The sequence below is a fragment of the Eretmochelys imbricata genome, chromosome 9 (genome assembly GCF_965152235.1).
Source record: "Eretmochelys imbricata isolate rEreImb1 chromosome 9, rEreImb1.hap1, whole genome shotgun sequence".
Classification (NCBI taxonomy): domain Eukaryota; kingdom Metazoa; phylum Chordata; order Testudines; family Cheloniidae; genus Eretmochelys; species Eretmochelys imbricata.
The window spans coordinates 25,569,338-25,589,747 of record NC_135580.1 but is presented as its reverse complement, the minus strand read 5'-3'; the positions used below and the strand labels follow the sequence as shown (position 1 = coordinate 25,589,747).

General features: G+C 46.1%; 1 protein-coding gene across 3 annotated transcripts in view; it reads right to left on the bottom strand.

The window, feature by feature from the left end:
• Positions 1-12,737, bottom strand: part of DHX36 (DEAH-box helicase 36) — a 41,870-nt gene extending 29,133 nt beyond the window's left edge. For 2 of the 3 annotated variants that reach the window (XM_077825780.1, XM_077825782.1), the window contains exons 1-3: positions 12,474-12,737; positions 4,722-4,843; positions 2,005-2,197 (exon numbers count right to left, since the gene is read on the bottom strand). In XM_077825780.1, the coding sequence (XP_077681906.1) occupies positions 2,005-2,197; positions 4,722-4,843; positions 12,474-12,665 (507 nt within the window). In that variant the 5' untranslated portion in view covers positions 12,666-12,737. Of the gene's footprint in view, positions 1-2,004; positions 2,198-4,721; positions 4,844-12,473 lie in introns of those variants that run through there. The other variant, XM_077825781.1, reaches the window with a different exon arrangement.
• Positions 12,738-20,410: the final 7,673 nt, after the last annotated feature.

Below are 20,410 nucleotides of genomic sequence, written 5' to 3'. Positions count from 1 at the left end.
CTTTTTATTACTGACCTCGGCACAAAAAGTGGGAGTGTGTTAATAAAGTTTGCAGATGATACAAAGCTGGGAGGTACTGCCAATTTAGAGAAGGACCAGGATATCATACAGGAGGATCTGGATGACCTTGTAAACTGGAGTAATAGTAATAGGATGAAATTTAATAGTGAGAAGTGTAAGGTCATGCATTTAGGGATTAATAACAAGAATTTTAGTTATAAGCTGGAGACGCATCAATTAGAAGTAACAGACGAGGAGAAGGACCTTGGAGTATTGGTTGATCATAGGATGACTATGAGCCGCCAATGTAATATGGCTGTGAAAAAAGCTAATGCGGTCTTGGGATACATCAGGAGAGGTATTTCCAGTAGGGATAAGGAGGTTTTAGTACCGTTATACAAGGCACTGGTGAGACCTCACCTGGAATACTGTGTGCAGTTTTGGTCTCCCATGTTTAAGAAGGATGAATTCAAACTGGAACAGGTACAGAGAAGGGCTACTAGGATGATCCGAGGAATGGAAAACCTGTCTTATGAAAGGAGACTCAAGGAGCTTGGCTTATTTAGCCTAACTAAAAGAAGGTTGAGGGGAGATATGATTGTTCTCTATAAATATATCAGAGCGACAAATACCAGAGAGGGAGAGGAATTATTTAAGCTCAGTACCAGTGTGGACACAAGAACAAATGGATATAAACTGGCCACCAGGAAGTTTAGACTTGAAATTAGACAAAGGTTTCTAACCATCAGAGGAGTGAAGTTTTGGAATAGCCTTCCAAGGGAAGCAGTGGGGGCAAAAGATCTATCTGGCTTTAAGATTAAACTTGATAAGTTTATGGAGGAGATGGTATGATAGGATAACATGATTTTGGTAATTAACTGATCTTTAAATATTCATGGTAAATAGGCCTTTAAATATTCATGGTAAATAGGCCTAATGGCCTGTGATGGGATGTTAGATGGGGTGGGATCTGAGTTACCCAGGGAAGAATTTTCTGTAGTATCTGGCTGGTGAACCTTGCCCATATGCTCAGGGTTTAGCTGATCGCCATATTTGGGGTTGGGAAGGAATTTTCCTCCAGGGCAGATTGGAAGAGGCCCTGGAGGTTTTTTGCCTTCCTCTGTAGCACTTGCTGGAGGATTCTCTGTATTTGAAGTCTTTAAACCACGATTTGAGGACTTCAATAGCTCAGACATAGGTGAGTTTTTCAGGAGTGGGTGGGTGAGATTCTATGGCCTGGGTTGTGCAGAAGGTCAGACTAGATGATCATAATGGTCCCTTCTGACCTTAGTATCTATGAATCTATATTCCCCGATGTGGCCCTCAGGCCAAAAAGTTTGCCCACCTGCCTGAGAGTCATATTATGACCTTCTGGATTCGGCCAGAAAGGAATAATTGAAATTAGCTGATATGAGTCCATCCTCCTACATAAGATCTTGAAGGCAGATCAGAATCACCTTATGATAAACTGTGTCAAAAGCAACTGGTATGTCCACATCAACATTGTTGGTTCTTTCACCACCACCAAAGCAACCAGAATGATTTCTAGGCCAAAAACTGGTCTAAAGGTGGATTACTGGTATTATGGATGAATTATCTAATTCATTCACTTAAAAATAAATCATATCATGCTGTCCACTGCCTTGCACTTAGATTTTAGCATTTTAGGATGAAATTCATATGAAAAATATTATACAAAATAAATTTTTATGTTCAGAAGTAGTCACAGGAGTGTTAATATTTTCCAAATGTTATACTATTGGTAATTTCCATGTACAAGTGTTTATTGAAGTGGTGGACAGCTGATAAACTGCATAAAGGAACATTATGACAGTATCAAAAGAAGTATTTTCACGTAAGTGACACTAAACAGATTTTCATGATGACACTTTTCCATTAACAAGGGTATAAAAGGTAACTAGTTTTTGCTTATAAAAATAAAAAACTATTATGAATAAAAACATTAGCATAAGTTGTGGCTTCTAGTTAACCGTTATCTAGTACCTGCATTTCAATGTATCTAGGATCAAATTTCTTCTTTCTTAACTCTTCTCTAAATTTCTCATTCAAATCAATATCTGGCTCATTTTCTTGAAAGAGATATTCTGAATCTCGATCTACGAATGTTTTCTCCAAAATTGGTCTCTGCTTTACAGAAGTCTTCGCCAAGGTTGGTTTCTCTAGAGGTACCTCTGGACTATATCAGAAACAAAGATTTGATTATAATGCAATTTCCACATATCAACTCAGGCATAGCTTGAAAAAGTCCACTCAGCAGAGGCAAGTACAAAAGTTTCCCTGATGAGCATGGGGACGTTATAAATGTCTGCAAAATTTAAGATACGTACAAATTTAAATTGTCCTAGAATATAATTTGGTAAAGTTGTTTTTACATATACCAATAGACATACAGTATTACCATAATTAAAATTATATATTTTTTCAAACAGTTTAACAAACTATTCCACTGCAGTGTTTGAAACCCAATCACTGCCATACAAGCCATCTGCAAGTGAAACTGACTAAACACAAATAAAGGCTTCGAGTTTCCTTATTCAAGCTGAGAGAAATGCAAAAGAGGTATAAGAGTATAGTGACAAGTAAATAGGATTTTTAAAGCTCTCAATTTTAATAATCTTTGGTATTAAAAATACTGCCAATTTGAGATATAGTCAATTTTTTGAAGTTAGTTAAAATTTATTTCAGGTACTATGCTTGCCAGCACTCTGACAATTTTTGTGGCTCTACAATTCACTTTTTCCTCCTTTAAATTTTTTTTTATCCCCATTACAATGCAAAAGATCCATACGAGCTGTGGAAAACTAGATACAAATTGCTGTCAAATGCATAAAATTTATCACAGTAGCAAGTAAAAAAATTCAGATAGAAGAGTGACTGCTAAGTAGATGGTGTCTGTTTTATTACAATACAAGTAATAGACTTTTTGTTTACAACATAGGATTGTTACCTTGTGTCCCTTTAAGTCTGTATCTAAAATAGGTTTCTCCTACTTATGTAGCAGAGAATACCGACTGTAAACCAATGTAATGGTGTCTGAGTCTGCAGACAGAACTACTGCCTTAACTATTCTCATTGCCCCCTCTCATAATTGGATATGACTGGAAGAACAGGACCATAACTTTTTTCTTGTGGCAGAGTGAAATTAACAAGATTCTGGTGGTTTGTTTCATTACTGCTATTGAGAATCCTGTCTGTAGAAATGAAATTGTCAAGAAGTGTGCCTATTTCACTTCAGCTTGGAAAACATTAACTGAGGCTGAACCTATTCAGGAGGAGAACTCAAAAAATAGAGGCCTGGGAAGAACAGAGTAAGATAGTACTCTGGCATTTGGGGTGCAGAGACAATTTCAGAACCACACCCATTCCCCAACAATCTTTGGGGTGGGAAAGAGAGCACTCTTCCCTTCCAACAGCAAGGGGAGCCTCAACATTTATCACATACTTACTAGCCACAGTCTGATACTCAAGATTAACTTTGATGTTTTAAGAGTATGCCAGGCCAAAGGTATTTAGACACCTAACTCTCATTGATTTCAAAGGTAGTTTTGGCACCAAAACACACTTAAAAATCTGGCTTTAGGGACTTAATGCACTCTTAAAATATCCAAGCTGCAGTGTAAAGAGAGTCAGGAATGCTTATTACATCTAAACTGAGTAGGAATAAATACTACAGTGGCAAAGAAGAGTCTTCTCTACACTACAGCTTCTACAGTTGTTGCCACTAATGGTGAATTACAGCTATAAAATTTGCTAGCATAAGACCAGAGAGAAACTGTAGCAAAAAATGGAGTTCACAAGCATCCTTGGAAGTCCAGCATCCTGCCCCCTCCCTCCCAGCAGCTGGGTATGAAAAAGAGGTAAAAATCTGTGGAACTCGCTGGGTGAAGATACCCCCTCTTCCTCCACCTTCTACCCCCAATATTTCCTATTAGTATGGCCCTTTGATATTTTTTGCCCAAATTTTCCCACATTTTACAAGAACTATTATTCATTTTTTACTGATTTTCACCCAAATTCACAAGTACATGAAAATACCAGTTACTTTAAGAAAATCCAATCCATTACATTAGGTAGATGTGTTTATGTTATATTAAAATTAGTCCACGTGTAAATGCAAGACTAAGTAAGGCCATGTGGCAGAAGATACGCACAGACACATAGGTGTGCATATGTGTACATCCTGTTGATATTCAGTTCATTAAATAAACCACAGCATTACACTGCTTTTACTTTCAATATTCTTATCTTTTCCACTATTTGTTGCTTCTTCCTGTCCCCCCAACACTAAACCAGATATTTATCCAGAAAACCGAAGTTAATTTTTTGCACCAATTTTCAACCATTTAATTTTTGTAACAAACACTTATAAATGCCCAAGTAAACAAAATAAAAACGAAAAATTAAGGTTCTCGCCTATTGGCTTATTTATGGTTAGTACATTTAGTCTTCTGTTGTGGGTAAAAATTTCAAACCCAGAACTCAAGCATAACCTAGAAAATTGTTTGAAAACAATTTTAATTCAAACTAATTATTTCCTTCATGTGTTACTACTTAAAAAAAAAAATCAGCATTTATAAAATTTTATTTATTTAATCTAACCCACATGACGACACCACCTTTAACTTTAGCAGTTACTACCGAAATCTTTTGCCACCATTTTCTAAAAAAGAAACCCATAGCATAAGCGATTGATTTTTTACCCTTCTTCCTCACCGGACCACCATGACACAGATTCTTGTTCTTTTTCATTTCTAGTCTGGACAGTATTCAGCAACTGAACAATCTGTTCTTCCCTGCGTTCATCCATACGCACCACAGCTCTCTAATTTGAGGAAAGAAAAACAGCTTTTCCACAAGTGTTTAAGAGCATATAGTCATGTTCAAAATTTATTTGCAGGCTTGGTTTAACCACAAAAATGTTTTTCCATTTTCCTGCAATTGTAACAGTAGTATAATTTATGGGACTACAAAATTAAACTTGTTTATCCACAATGTAGGAGGTGAGTGGGTCTTTTCCATCATGCCCTACAAGACATTTTAGCAACCACACAGATTTTGACTTATCTATATACTTGCAGTCAGTCAGTCATGCACAAATTATTATTTGTAAGGAGGATTTTTTAAGTGGTATTCTTTGCATTACAGATGTAAGGAGAACCAAGTTTAAGAAACTGAGACATCACATTCTCACTCCTAGAATGCTAATCTTTTTAGTCACCTCGACATACCAAAACCCCCTACTTACAGTGAATCCTGTTAATAGCCACCAAGGAGACTTTTTTCTGACCATTTTAACAGGTTAAGACAAGCTTTGACGTATTTAGGATTTTTCGATGTTTAGCTATTAATTACAGAACCAAAATAATAAATTTTTCGTTGCTTTTTAAAAAGAATCTCTCTCTCTCTTCCTCTACATTCTGTGCCTCCTATCTTCTCTGCACCTGTGGAGGTGTACAGATACCACAGAGAAATGCTATTAGAAATACCTGTACTGTTGCATGCAATACTTCCCATAGTGGAAAAAACACAACCCCTGAGAATCCTCACTTTTCCCACTACAGCTCTTATGTCACTGCTAGAGAAGCAAAAAGTGATCCCCCTTTTCTGCAGGGGAGTTTTAAAAACAGGGATGAGGAATAGCACAAACATGAACAGCGTTCTCCCAGGCTACCTGCTTTTAACCATTTAGCTTTTCAGACACAGGGGTACTTCCTTTACCATTTTCTGGAGCTTGCTTGCTCTGGAAAGGATAGCTGAAAGAGGGATAAGACACAGCGTGAAGCCTAGGCAACTCTCTGACACCACATTCTACAGGGCATTACCCTCTGATCCCACTGAGGGGTACCAAAAGAAACTGCACCATCTGCTCAAGAAACTCCCTGAAGCAGCACAGGAACAAATCTACACAGATACACCCCTAGAATACCCCTGTTCAGGGTTCTGCCACCCAAGATCCATAAACCTGGGAATCCTGGACTCCTCATCATCTCAGGCACTGGCATCCTGACTGCACGATTGTCTGGCTATGTGGACTCTCTCCTCAGGCCCTATGCTACAGCACTCCCAGCTATCTTCGAGACACCACTGACTTCCTGAGGAAATTACAATCCATTGGTGATCTTCCAGAAACACCTGATTAGGTGAAATGTAGACTTTTACATCCACAGTCTACACTATGGATATAGAAGCTCTCTACACCAACATTCCACACAGAGATGGACAACAAGCCGTCAGGAACAGTATCCCTGATAACGTCACGGCAGACCTGGTGGGTGAGCTTTGTGACTTTGTCCTCACCCACAACTATTTCAGATTTGGGGACGATTTATACCTTCAAGTCAGCGGCACTGCAATGGGTACCCTCCTGGCCCCACAGTATACCAACATTTTTATGGCTGACTCAGAGCAACGCTTCCTTAGCTTTTGTCCCCTAGCGCCCCTATTCTATTTGCACTACATTGATGACATCTTCATCATCTGGACCCATGGGAGGGAGGCCCTTGAGGAATTCCACCAGGACCTCAACAATTTCCATCCCACCATCAACCTCAGCCTGGACCAGTCCACACAAGAGATGCACTTCCTGAACACTACTGTGCAAATAAGTGATGGTCACATAAACACCACTCTATACCAGAAACCTACTGACCGCTATACTTACCTATATGCCTCCAGCTTTCATCCAGACAACATCACATGATCCATTGTCTACAGCCAAGCCTTAAAAGACAACCGCATTTGCTCCAATCCCTCACACAAACACCTACAGGATATCTATCAAGCGTTCTTAAAACTACAATACCCACCTGGAGAAGTGAAGAAACAGATTGACAGAGCCAGAAGGGTACCCAGAAGTCACCTACTCCAGGACAGGCCCAACAAAGAAAGTAACAGAATGCTATTAACCATCACCTTCAGCCCCCAACTAAAATCTCTCCAGCACAGCCAGAAGGGTACCCAGAAGTCACCTACTCCAGGACAGGCCCAACAAAGAAAGTAACAGAACGCTATTAACCATTACCTTCAGCCCCAACTAAAACCTCTCCAGCACATCATCAAGGATCTACAATCTATCCTGAAGGATGATCCCTCACTCTCATAGACCTTGGGAGACAGGACAGGCCCTCAACCTGAAGCAAACAGACAGACAGCAACTACACATCAGACAGCCCCTTAACCTGAAGCAAACTAACCAGCAACTACACATCACACAACAGAAACACTAACCCAGGAACCAATCCCTGCAACAAACTCCATTGCCAACTCAGTCCACATATCTATCCAAGGGACACCATCATAGGACCTAACCACATCAGCCACACCATCAGGGGCTCGTTCACCTGCACATCTACCAATGTGATATATGCCATCATGTACCAGCAATGCCCCTCTGCCACGTACATTGACCAAACCGGACAGTCTCTACGCAAAAGAATAAAAGGACACAAATCAGACATCAAGAATTGTAACATTCAAAACCAGCAGGAGAGCACTTCAACCTCCCCAGATACTCAATAACAGACTTAAAAGTGGCCATTCTTCAGCAAAAAAACTTCAAAAACAGATTTCAATGAGAAACTGCAGAACTGGAATTAATTTGCAAACTTGACACCGTCAAATTAGGCTTGAATAAAGACTGGGAGTGGCTAGATCACTACAAAAAATAATTTTCCTTCTGTTGACACTCACACCTGCTCGTCAACTGCTGGGAATGGGCCACATACACCCTAATTGAATTGGCCTTGTTAGGACTGACCCCCCACTTGGTAAGGCAACTCCCATCTTTTCACATGGTATATATTTATATCTGCCTACTGTATTTTCCACTCTATGCATCTGATGAAGGTTATAGCCCATGAAAGCTTATACCCAAATAAATTTGTTAATCTCTAAGGTGCCACAAGGACTCCTTGTTGTTTTTGCTGATACAGACTAAGGCCTTGGCTGCACTTGCGAGTTATAGCGCAATAAAGGAGCCCCGGGCACACTAGCTCACTACCCATTTACACTGGCAAGGCATGTAGAGCGCTCTGACTCTGGCTACAGCGCTGCTGGTACTCCACCTTGGCGAGTGGAATAACGTTTGCTGCGCCCCCGCTGGAGTGCCGCGGCGCCAGTGTGGACGTCCTGGTCCTATAGTGCGCTCTGATCAGCCTCCAGAAGTGTCCCACAATGCCTGTGCTAGCCACTCTGGTCATCACTTTGAACTCTACTGCCCTGCCCTCAGCTGACCAACCGTCAGACCCGCCCTTTAAATTCTCTGGGAATTTTGAAAAATCTCTTCTTGTTTGCTCAGCCGGGCATGGAGTGTGCTCAGCGAACCTTTCCAGGTGACCATGCCTCCACGCGCCAGGCGAGCCCCAGTATGGAGCAATGGCAAGTTGCTAGATCTCATCAGTGTTTCAGGGGAGGAAGCTGTCCAGTCCCAGCTGCACTCCACCTGTAGGAATTACTATACCTTCAGGCAGATATCAAGGGACATGATGGAAAGGGGCAATGACCGGGATGCACTGCAGTGCAGGATTAAAGCGAAGGAGCTGCGGAATGCATACCACAAACCCCGCAAGGCAAACCGCTGCTCCAGTGCTGCCCCCGCGACCTGCCGTTTCTACAAAGAGCTGGACGCAATACTTGGGGCGACCCCACCTCCACTCTGAGGACCACGATGGACACTTCAGAGCCCAGTGCAACAAGGCAGGAGGAGGAGCAGCAAAGCAGGAGCGAGGGTGCTGAGACGGAGGAAGATGCCCCGGAATCCCGAGATGCATGCAGCCAGGAGCTGTTCTCAAGCCAGGAGGAAGGTAGCCAGTCGCAGCGGCCGGTGCTTGGTAAAGGACAAACACTAGAGGAGGTTCCCGGTAAGCGGCTTTTATTTTGGGAAGGAAGTTATTCGTGCGGGCTCTTGGGGCGAGGAGGGTTTGGGCTGCATGCATGTCTAGATTCGGAATAGGGCGATGACGTGCTCTCTCACATCGTAGTAATCGGCCTCAGTGATCTCTTCAAAGGCCTCATCCAGAAATTGAGCAATGTGCTTGCGCAGGTTTCTCGAGAGAGCCACTGTGGTCCTTGTCCCAGTCAGGCTAACTTGTTCGTGCCACTGTGCCGTGAGGGGCGGGGGAACCATTGCTGCATACAGGCAAGCTGCGTATGGGCCAGGGCGGAAGCCGCATTGCAGTAGAAGACCCTCCCTTGCTTCCCAGGTCACCTTCAGCAGTGAGCTATCTTCCAGGACGAACTCCTGTGGAAAATGTGGGGACGGTGTTCAGTAAAGGGGGCCCCTGCCGCGGTTGGCTCTCCTCAAGGCACAGAAACCCAGAGGAAAGTACAGCTGTGAAACAATCAGTCACGCTTGACCCTGTGCTTACTCACCATTTTGGGGCTCCTGTGGGTCACGTGCGCTCGCTTTGGGACGGGCAAATTATGCTATTGTGTAGACTGTGCTTGCCCTTAAGTACGGGGGAATCATTGATCTGTCTGGTATGAACAATGCTGCCTTTGTTAAGTGTTGCATTTTGCCTTTATAGATGCAACCTTGAATCAGAAAGAGGCCACGTAGAAGCAAGGAAGACATGTTGCATGAAGTAATTAAGCATTCAAGTAATGAAAATCAAAAAGTGCAGGAGAGTGAAAGGAGGGTCCGCCAGCAGAATGTGGATCACCGGCACCAAAGCACGGAGCGGCTGCTAAGCATCATGGAGCACCAAGCGGACTCGACACAGGCGCTCGTAGCAATGCAGGCAGAGCACTACCACCCCCCCACCCCCCCCTTATCCCAAAATTCTTTCCTTTATGCCCCTATGTCACCTCCAACCCACTTTCCCCAACATCCGGGTTCTTACCGCCACCAACACCTGCCTCCAACACCTGTAGCTTCACCACCCAGCCCTGAAAACTATGACCCTTACCCACTGCGCTCAACCCCCATCACCATGCAGTATAGCCATCCTGAAGTGCAGCACTCCAGACAGGACATACGCAAATCGGTGATTGTACCATTCCACACCCCCTTGCCCTTTTTGTTTCCCAAGCAGTTGTGTCTCTTTTCAATAAAATAATTTTCTTTTAAATAAATGGATTTTTTGGCTTTGAAAACATTCTTTATTTCTGCATAAAGTAAAAGATACCTTAGCCCAGGAAAGAAACAGACACTGCAAGTCAGTATAGCAAACACAGATTCCTACTAACATTGGAACCACTGCACCTCACTCCCGTGCAGGGCATCAGACATTACTGGTGGCTTTCAGCTTCAAATTGCTCCCTCAAGGCATCCCTAATCCTTGCAGCCCCACAATGGGCCCCTCTAATAGCAATGCTCTCTGGCTGTTCAAATTCACCCTCCAGGTGTTGAACCTCCGAGTTCCATACCTGAGCGAATCTTCCACCCTTCCCGTCACGAACATTACGGAGGGTACACCATGCGGATATAACCGCAGGGATGCTGTCATCGGCCAGGTCCTGCTTCCCCTACAGAGAGCGCCAGCGGCCCTTTAGATGGCCAAAAGCACACAGTCATTCTGCATCGGCTCAGCCTGTTGTTGAACCACTCCTTGCTGCTGTCAAGACTCCCTGCGTGGGGTTTCATGAGCCACGGGATTAAAGGGTAAGCAGGGTCTCCAAGGATCACAATGGGCTTTTTGAATTCCCTACGGTGATCTTCTGGTCTGGGAAAAAAGTCCTGGCTTGCAGCTTCCTGAACAGGCCAGTGTTCCGAAAGATGTGTGCATCATGCACCTTTCCGGGCCAGCCTGTGTTAATGTCAATGAAATGCCCACGGTGATCCACAAGCGCCTGGAGAACCATCGAGAAATACCCCTTCCGATTAACATACTTGGAGGCTACGTGAGCTGGTGCCAGAATTGGAATATGCGTCCCACCTATTACAGAAACCCATTTGTGCAAAGCCAGCCACAATGTCATGCACATTACCCAGAGTCCTGGGTCTTCTGAGCAGGATGCAATTAATGGCCCTGTAAACTTGCATCAACACGATTCCAACGGTTGACTTCCCCGCTCCAAACTGGTTAGGGACCGATTGGTAGCTGTCTGGAGTTGCCAGCTTCTCCACCATCAGGGCAGCTCTCAGTCTTGTGTCCTTGTGCAGCAGGGTGGGGGTGAGCTTTTCTCATCCGAAAGTTCTGCAGCCACTGCTCGTCATCCCAGACTTGCATGACGATGTGATCCCACCACTCTGTGCTTGTTTCCCGAGCCCAAAAACGGCGTTTCAAGGTGGTGAGCATGTCCGTGAATGCCACAAGCAAACTCGCATCACATGCGCTACTCGAGTTGATATCATCGTCTGAGCCCCCACTGTCACTTTGGATCATAAGGAATAACTCGACTGCCAAAGTGATGTGCTGGCGAGACTCATCAGCATAGTCCTCAGCAGTTCAGGCTCCATTCCCGCAGACCGAAAGGGAAGACAGAGTGCGCAGTACAAAAAACGTTGAAAGATGGCGCCAAATGTGGATGGAAGCACAAGGATTGCTGGGATGTGAACCGATGCATCACGGGGCATTGGGAGAGGACCCAGAATGCCCTGAACTCCCCGCCCCCTTCCCACAAGCCACAGCACCAGAATGGGAAGAGGTGCTCTGTGGGATACCTGCCCATAATACACCGCTCCCAGTGCCGCTGCAAGTGCCGCAAATGTGGCCATGCCAGTGCGCTTGCAGCTGTCAGTGTCAACAGACTGCAGCGCTTTCCCTACTGCGCTCTACGAACGCGGGTTTAACTCACAGCGCTCTACATCTGCAAATGTAGCCATGCCCTAACACAGCTACCCCTCTGAAACCTGTCAATACAGCATGTCATCTTTAAGCTGGGTTGTGTTCTCTACAGATTACTGTAGTAGGGCAGGTTGAGTGGGGTTCTTTTGTTTGTTGTTGTTTTTTGAGCAAAACCTTAAAAACTAACATCCTGTCTACTCTGCATGCCCAAACATTTCACAGCACTTGTCTTCAGAGCAAAGTTTTGTTTCTCACAATCTTGGCTAAAATTTGCATGCCTGACCACAGCCCAAGCGGCACAGCCTACTAGCGGTCTCCTGTCCTGCACCCTAGGTAGCTTTCTTTATGCACGTAGTCTGGTACCGGGGCGGATTTGACTGCAGTATTTATCCGGCTCCGTGGCTAAGACCATCATGCGCCCCTCCCCCCCTGGGGGGACAAATAAGTTGGGGGTGTGCACGTGCATGGAGAGAGCGACAGACCACACAACAGTAGCCGACCATGGGCCCAGGGTCCAGCGCAGCAGAACCCGGGCTTTGCACCCACCCGCTGCCAGGGAAACGTCCCAGGGCCGGAGGACCGTGCCAGGGGCTGGCGGCCCGTCCAGCGGGGAAGGGCGAGGGGCAGAGGGAGAAGAGGGGGAGCCGGGGGGGGGGGGGCAGCGGGGGCTGAGCCCCGGGCCCAGGAGGCGGACAAGAGGCGCCGGATACGCGCCGCGGCCGTTACCTGCTGCCTGTCAGGCTCTTTGCTTTTCTGGCCCTGCTTCCGCGCGTACCACAGCCCGATGTCGCGGCCCTTGAGGTGGCTGGGATGCCGGCCCCGGCCCCCGCGGCCTTCGGGTCCCCCCGCGGAGGAGGAGGAAGGCCGGGGGCCCCCTCCTCCTCCGCGGCTCCAGTCCCTGCGGTGCTCGAAGCTCATCCTCCTCCGCTCAGGTCGCCGCACGGGGTAGGACGCAGGGAGCGGAGCACCCTCAAGAAGCCGGCGGCAGCGCCTGGCGGAACCGGAAGTCGACCGTCTCTCTCTCTTTCCTCACTTCCGTTCCACCTCGCAACGCCCCCGAGGGCGCTGGCGTGTCGCTGTGGCAGACATTAGCACGTTCCCCGGCGCGCGGGCTGCTTGTCCAGACCTAGCGGGGAGCGCTGTGCGGGATGTGTTGGGAAATTCGGGGGGAGGGGAACAGACTCCCGAACTGTGCCAGCGTGTCGCAGTGGTTAGAGTGGCCGCCTGGTACCCTCGTAGACCGGGGTTCTAATCCCGGCCGCCCGCATGGGGGTGGGGGCTTTGCTCAATCACACTTTCCTTCCCTTCTCCGCGGTCCGTGAAGCGTCCTGGCTGTGCTTCGCTATGAGCTCACAGGGCCTTTTTCTAGGCTGGGTTGGTGCCTGTCTATGCAGTGAAGCGGGAGGAGTCAGCCCGTGACTCAGAACCTTTCTCCCTTTGAGAAGGAAAGCCTAGAATCCACCTCTGCCCACCCTGTTAACTCTGAAACCTACAGACAACACCAGCGTCCAACCTTACCAGCCAGAAATGTGGGAACAGTGTAAAATGCAGGGGCTACTGCACTCCTTTTACTAGTCATGTCTCACTTAAATAAAAGTGTGATGTAAAAACATCTGTAGATGTAACCCACACACTTCCTGGGTATGATGTTCTGTCCCCTCTAAATGGTACCAAGACTACTTAGAGATGAATGAGTCTGCTACAGCCCTGGCTAACGGCCAGGTGGCTTTTGGCTGATGCATTAAGCTTCATGGGTCCCAGGTTTGACCCTGCCCGCCATCAATTAGGGTCTGTTGGTGTTACATAGATGCCGAAGAATTTTCACTACAGTTCTGCAGCACCCAGGCACCTTGCTACAGAGTAGAAGCCATGTGCTGCACTGTCAAGTGCCTTGAGTTAAGGAGCCACTAAATCCAGGAGCACAACAAACAGGTAGGGACTATGTACTGGAGGCTAGATCAAGTATTGCCACTGTTCTTGGGCATTGTCCATTAAGACAAAGTTATCACATTACACTATTGTGATATATATGTTGTAATGTTGCATCATCATTTGCATCATCCCCAGATAGGTTTCAGGGTTGTTTTAATGTCCTGAAAATGTGGGACAGGCCTAACAGCTTTAGTACAGTGGCTTGAGAGATGCCAGTTTATCTGGGCAGAAAACAATAGACATCTATTCTGGTCCATCAGGTTATCATAATGGATCCTCTATTGCACTGGGAGTCACCATACACTATTTAGCAGAAGGAAAATGAGAGAATGCTTTAATTAGGCAAGGAGAAAATAGCAAAAGCACATATTCTGGCTGGTTAGCCTTGCTGTTAAATGACCTAGGCTGATGGAAGCAGGATGGTTAGCTGAGGGATTTATTTGGACAGTTTTAGTCAAACATCTTGGCCAACTCATCTGAAATCCAGGCTTAGAGCTCTGGATGAGATATTTGCCTTTTACTTTTCATATGAATTTCTGACAGTCTTTGTTTTAGAAATGTTCTGCTCCAACAGCTGAAGTCGACTTAAAGATTTCCAAACATTTAAAAACACCCTGTAAAGTGTTTTTTGTTCTTTATAGGTGACACACTTCCCTCTAAGACCATAGAAAACCAGTGTCCCAGAATAGTCCTAAAGGGTGCTGTGCTTTCAGAAGAGCCAACTTGTTTGAAAGACAATCCATACTCCACGGTCAGAAAAGATTCAGTCTCATTTTTCACAGGAGTATGGGTATTAACCCCCATGTCATCTCTAAATACCAATGTGAGTAGTTACATCACCTGAAAAATGTGCCTGCAGTTTCAACCAAAGATTTGATTTGCCCTTCCCTTCTTGAGGCAGTAGCTATTATGACTGTGGAGAAAGCAGCAATATCCAATGTGATTCTCTGATTTATTGTTAAACTATAAATCTTATAAAAAAACACGGCTCAGGATGGGTGTTTCTATTATTGGGATTTTTATATTCTATCTACATTTAGACTAGTACTAGTTCTGGATGTTCTGTGTTGATTGCTGCTTTATGTAAATAGTAAATTTTGTCCAAGCTCTGAAATGTTAAATTAATTCTTTTAGGTTATTAATCTTTCACTGTTAATTAAATTAATACTCCTTTTGTTTCCTTGAGTAACATTGTGATGCTATAAACTGGGGATCAGCAACCTTTGGCCCACGACCCGCCAGGGTAAGCCCCCAGCAGGCCAGGCCGGTTTGTTTACCTGTCGTGTCCGCAGATTCGGCCGATCGCAACTCCCACTGGCTGTGGTTCCCACAGGCCAATGGGAACTGTGTGAAGTGGTGTCCAGCACATCCCTCGGCCCACGCCGCTTCCTGCAACCCCCATTGGCCTGGAGCGGTGAACCACAGCCAGTGGGAGCTGCGATTGGCTGAACCTGCAGACGCGACAGGTAAACAAGCCGGCCTGGCCCGCCAGGGGCTTACCCTGGCTGGCCGCGGGCCAAAGGTTGCCGATCCCTGGTTTATAGCATCACAATATCCCTGCTATAAATGGCTCTTGACTCTCATTTCTCTATAGCATTCTTTGCCTTCTCTGCTTTGTTGTCAGTCTACCACTCTTCACAGCATATGCTTTGAAGTCTGATTCTCCAAAATACCAATTATCCAGCGCACTAGTTCTCAAATTTGTTTCATGTTAACAGCCGCCTCTTAAAACAGTTCTGTTCTCGTAGACTAATTTCCCTCGCAAGTCCCAATGCTACAGTTTACCCCGATCTAATCTTACAATTCCAGCACTTGGTTACATAAAATAATAGTAAGACAGTACTCTGGAAGCAAGATGAAAATAAACACAGATACATAATGGGGGCAGCTGCTTGACTACATGCTTAACCCACCCACCGCCCTTTGTTTGGGACAGACGAATGCATAATTGAATCCGTCTCTCTCCCTCTCTTGTACTGGTTCATGCTTTACATTGTGATGGAAGAAACTCTGGGCACAATCTATCAGCTCATGGTTTAAGAACTATTGGAGCACTGGGTTTGAGATCTCTATATTCAGAGTTCTTATAGTCATATATCCCTTCATTAAATAAAAAGGGAGTCTTGACAAGGGCAGTGAGAGTGCTCAAAGTCATCACTGTAAGACCAGGGATCGACAACCTTTGGCACATGGCCCATCAGGGAAATCTGCTGGTGGGCCGGTTTGTTTACCTGCAGGTTCGGCTGATTGCAGCTCCCATTGGCTGCGGTTCACTGTTCCAGGCCAGTGGGGGCTGCGGAAAGTGGCGGCCATGACATTCCTCGGCCCACGCCGCTTCCCGCATCCCCCACTGGCCTGGAACAGCAAACCGTGGCCAGTGGGAGCTGCGATTGGCCGAACCTGTGGACGCTGCAGGTAAACAAACTGTCCCCACCTGCCAGAAGATTTCCCTGACAGGTTGCGTGCCAAAGGTTGCAGATCCCTGCCATAGACCATGGAGGCTTAGTACAATTCATGAGGTTTCCCTAGTTACTGCATGCAATTGCTTTCTGTGGAGTCCTAGGCAGATGGGCAATAGTAGCAAGAGCTTTTCCTGCCTCACTACAGAACTGGAGGGAGCCAGCTCTCTCAGATTTTAACACAGATTTGTAGGGGTAGGGATGGAGGGTGTCTTTGCTGACCCTGCCTCTGAAGATTGTATTCGGGGAGGGACCAGCCAGTCACCCTAAAAGCATCATACAGGAGGGGATGTACAACTACAAGCCTACACTTCCCACCTCTCAAAATCCACTGTAAGCTAAGAAGTGGGGTACAGGGAGAAGTCTACCCATTAGGACAGTGTCAAGCAGGATTTTTTGTTCGTTTTTGTACAGCAACAGAGGGCATGCAAGGACTGAAAACCTGGAAGCATGCATAGTAGCTGAAAATACTAATTCATATATGGGTATCTGACATTCATCCTTTTTAAGTAATCCAGTAGTCATAGGTTGGGGGATCAGGTTAGACAGCAGATGCTTTTAGATGACCAAGTAGCATCTCTGATCAGGACAGATTTTCTTTCATCTGTACTTAGCCAGAAGATTGCAGGCTCCCCGCACCCCCCTTTTCTTTTTTCTTCTTCCGCCAGATGCTGCTCTTGCTACCATCATCCATATCTCTGTCACTTCAAGATTAGATTACTGCTATGAGCTCCCCGTAGAGCTACATTGTAAGACTATTCAGAAGCTCACCTGGTAAGTGGAGTGTCCTACTGGGAGTTCTGGATGCCATAAATACCTGTCATGAGTTCTCTGTGATGTGTTCCGGTTTCCAAGTAGAAATTAAGGTGTTATCATTTGTATTACCATAGCACCTAGGAGACCTAGAAATGGACCTGGACCCTATTGTGGTAGGCACGGTACAAAATACAGAGCCTAAAATGGCCTGGGACATGTCTATATGAGAAATCACTTTCCCATGCTATCCTGTGAGAGCTGACTTCAAACTATATGCTCAAACTCGGTCCCTTAGTATATAAGGGAGAGGCATCTGCAGGCAGGGCTCCTCAGCTTTGGAATTCACTCCCCAGCTTGATCTGAAAAAGCCCAGATATGTTGACAGTGAGGGCACGTGTGTCTCTGGGAGCCACTCGATACTAACTGATAGAGGGCACACCTTACTGTTACTCACCTCTGGACTGACCCACTCATTTCCCCAACACACTGTTGTCATAATGTATATTTTAAAGGTGTCATGTAAGGGATCTTATGCAAACTGGTAACACGCTGGTCCTAAACTTAGGGTTCAGTGCTCTCTGAAAGGTGGATCATCTTGGCCTGGGAGGCAAGCATAGCTGGAAACTGCATATAGGTGAGAAACCTGCTAAGACAAAAATAAAAACTTGCTGAAATTACGTTTTAGTCACTAGAAAGCATGTTTTGTTTTACTTGTAACCACACCTATTTCTTTTATTCTTCCTTATTATCACTTAAACCTTTCTTCTTTGTTAATAAACTTATTCTTGTTTCTTTACAAAACCATCACAGGGCTCTGTATTACAGTGAAGTGTGAGTCTTCAGCTAACCTAACGGGCTGGTGTGTGCTCTGTCTCTTTGAAGGCAACAAACTTAATAACTTCTGAGAGTGTCCAGTTGGAGGGACTGGACACTGCAGGCAGACATCTCTGGGGAACTCAGGAATTGGGATTCACTGATTGTTAACTGCAAGGCAAGGTTTGGACTGGCAGAGTCCTGAAGAGTTTGCTGGAAAGACAGATGGGCTAGTGCAGGGGTGGGCGAACTACGGCCTGTGAGCCGTTTTAAGCCAGCCCCTGAGCTGCACCAAGCAGCTTGGCTCTGCTGCAGCGCTCTGGCTGGGGCGCTGGGTCGGGAGCCAAGCGAGTGGTGCGGCCCCGCTCTGGCCGCGGGTCTGGGTCTGGGGCTGCACCGTGTAGCTTGGCCCTGCTCTGGAGCTCCGGCTGGGGTGCTGGGTCTGGGGCTACACCACGTGGCTTGGCCCCGCTCCAGCTGGGGCGCTGGGTCCGGGGCCGCACCATGCGGCTCAGCCCCGCTCCGGCTGGGGAGCAGGATTCGGGCCACACCACGCAGCTCGGCCCCACTCCGGGGGGCGCTGGGTTGGGGGCCACACCCCTTAGTCTCTCCCCATGCCCTAACCCTTTGCCCCAGCCCTGATCCACCTCCCACTCTCCAAACCCCTCGATCCCATCCCGGAGCACCCTCCTGCACCCCAAACCTCTCATCCCCAACCCCACCCCAGAGCCCACACCCAGAACCCGAACCCCTTCCCGCACCCCTACCCCAGCCCTGATCCCCCTCCCACCCTCCGAACCCATCGGTCCCAGCCCAGAGCACTCTCCTACACCCCAAACTCCTTATCCCCAGCCCCATCCCAGAGCCCACACCCCCTCCCACACCCCAATCCCAATTTTGTGAGCATTCATGGCCCTCCCTACAATTTCTATTCCCCGATGTGGCCCTTGGGCCAAAAAGTTTGCCCACCCCTGAACTAGTGTGTCAGGGAGCTGACACATAGCTTAGCAGCAGCAAAGCTCTCATTTGGTGAGATTGTGGGGACGGTAACATAGTGGCTCACAGTTCTGGATACCCAAGCAGGATGTCACAGCATGTTGCAGGATTCCTTTGTTTTCTGGGGCTTGAGAGAGGCTCATGGATATAGAGAACAGAGTAGGAGCTGAGGTGGTATGGTTGTTTTAGTACAGCTGGATTTTGTTAAGATGCAAAGCTGAGTGAGGTGTATTACTGTATGATGTTTTTTAAATGTCATTTTAGGAGCTTGCAGGGTGCCTAGAACTTTGGACAGGTGCATTTTTGTTTGAGAAATCAAATTAAGTAAATAAATACTAGATTTTGCTACGAACCACTGTGAAGATGCTTCATTTACCTTTGCTTAAATCTGGCATAAAGTCATCAATTTTTAGCTTCATAAAACTTTTTTAGCTAGTTATCTGACTGTCACTTTATAAAATTAAAGACGGCCGAAGAAACCAAATAACACAGTAGGTGGTTGTTTGAAGCTCCATAAAAATGAATCATGACCTAATGCAGTGTGCTGTGTTTTCTTTGTGGTAAATAATTTAAAATATTTTAGCATACTTCAAATGCCCTGGATTCACATCCAGACATTATTCTTTCTAGGGCATTTTGATTTTACAAACATTCAGCTCATGTAAATGAGTAGCAGTAATATTAGCAATACAGCATAGCTCTATCTCTTGTGAGCAATATTGGATTAAAATTGGTCACGTCCTGTTTTAATGCAAATTTGAATGTCAGCCTCCTGCTTTTCTTCTCTCTATTTCCTTTGTTAGTGTAGATTGTTACCTGCCCGTGTTTGAGAAAGTGCTCTTAATTTTTAAAATAGCGGAACACGGAGGTGTTCTTCATAGATAGAAGAAAGATGATAATATTCTAACAGGAGGGGGAGTTGAAGGAATGGAAGTGAGAGCACATTATTTAAAAATCCAACTAATTTTAATATAGCCAGAGCCGTGACACTGCAGCATTTTCCTTCCCTAAAGCTGACAACAGTCAGCACCCACCACCACAACAGCACTTTATTTCAAATCCTATTCCACCTGCCTCTCTCAAGCCACACACATTTTCAACCCAGCTAATGGGTATGGCATTGGGAATGTGCCTTTAGGAGCTGAGATTCCCTGACAGAGAGTCTGTGAAGCTCATGCACAGCCAGCTGGAACTGGACACAGAATAAAACAGAGCTCTTGCAAGTACCTTAAGCACTGTGTGATCACTGAACACCATGGGGAGCTCATTACACTGCAACTCTCAGCCACCTTCATCTTCAACTGTGCTGTGCTCTCCTCCCACACTAGAGTTAGAACTTGTCTACACTTACCGGAGGATAGATGCTGCAGCGATCAATGCATAGGCAGTCGATTTAGCAGACATCCCTCGGCCCGCGCCGCTTCCCGCAGCCCCCATTGTCCTGGAAGGGTGAACCGCGGTCAGTGGGAGCTGTGATCGGCTGAGCCTGCGGATGTGCCAAAGGTTGCCGATCCCCGGTTTAGCAGAGCACAATGTAGAGCAGTCTTTCCTCAAGACTGTGGGAATGCAAAGATGCACAAAGCCCCTTTCCCAACATGTACAGTGCTCAAACTAAAGAATCTGAGACAGAATGTCCAGTTTTCTGTAGAATTCAGAACTGAGGTGCCATGGAAACAGGGGACACCCTACACAGTTTAGGTCCATCTT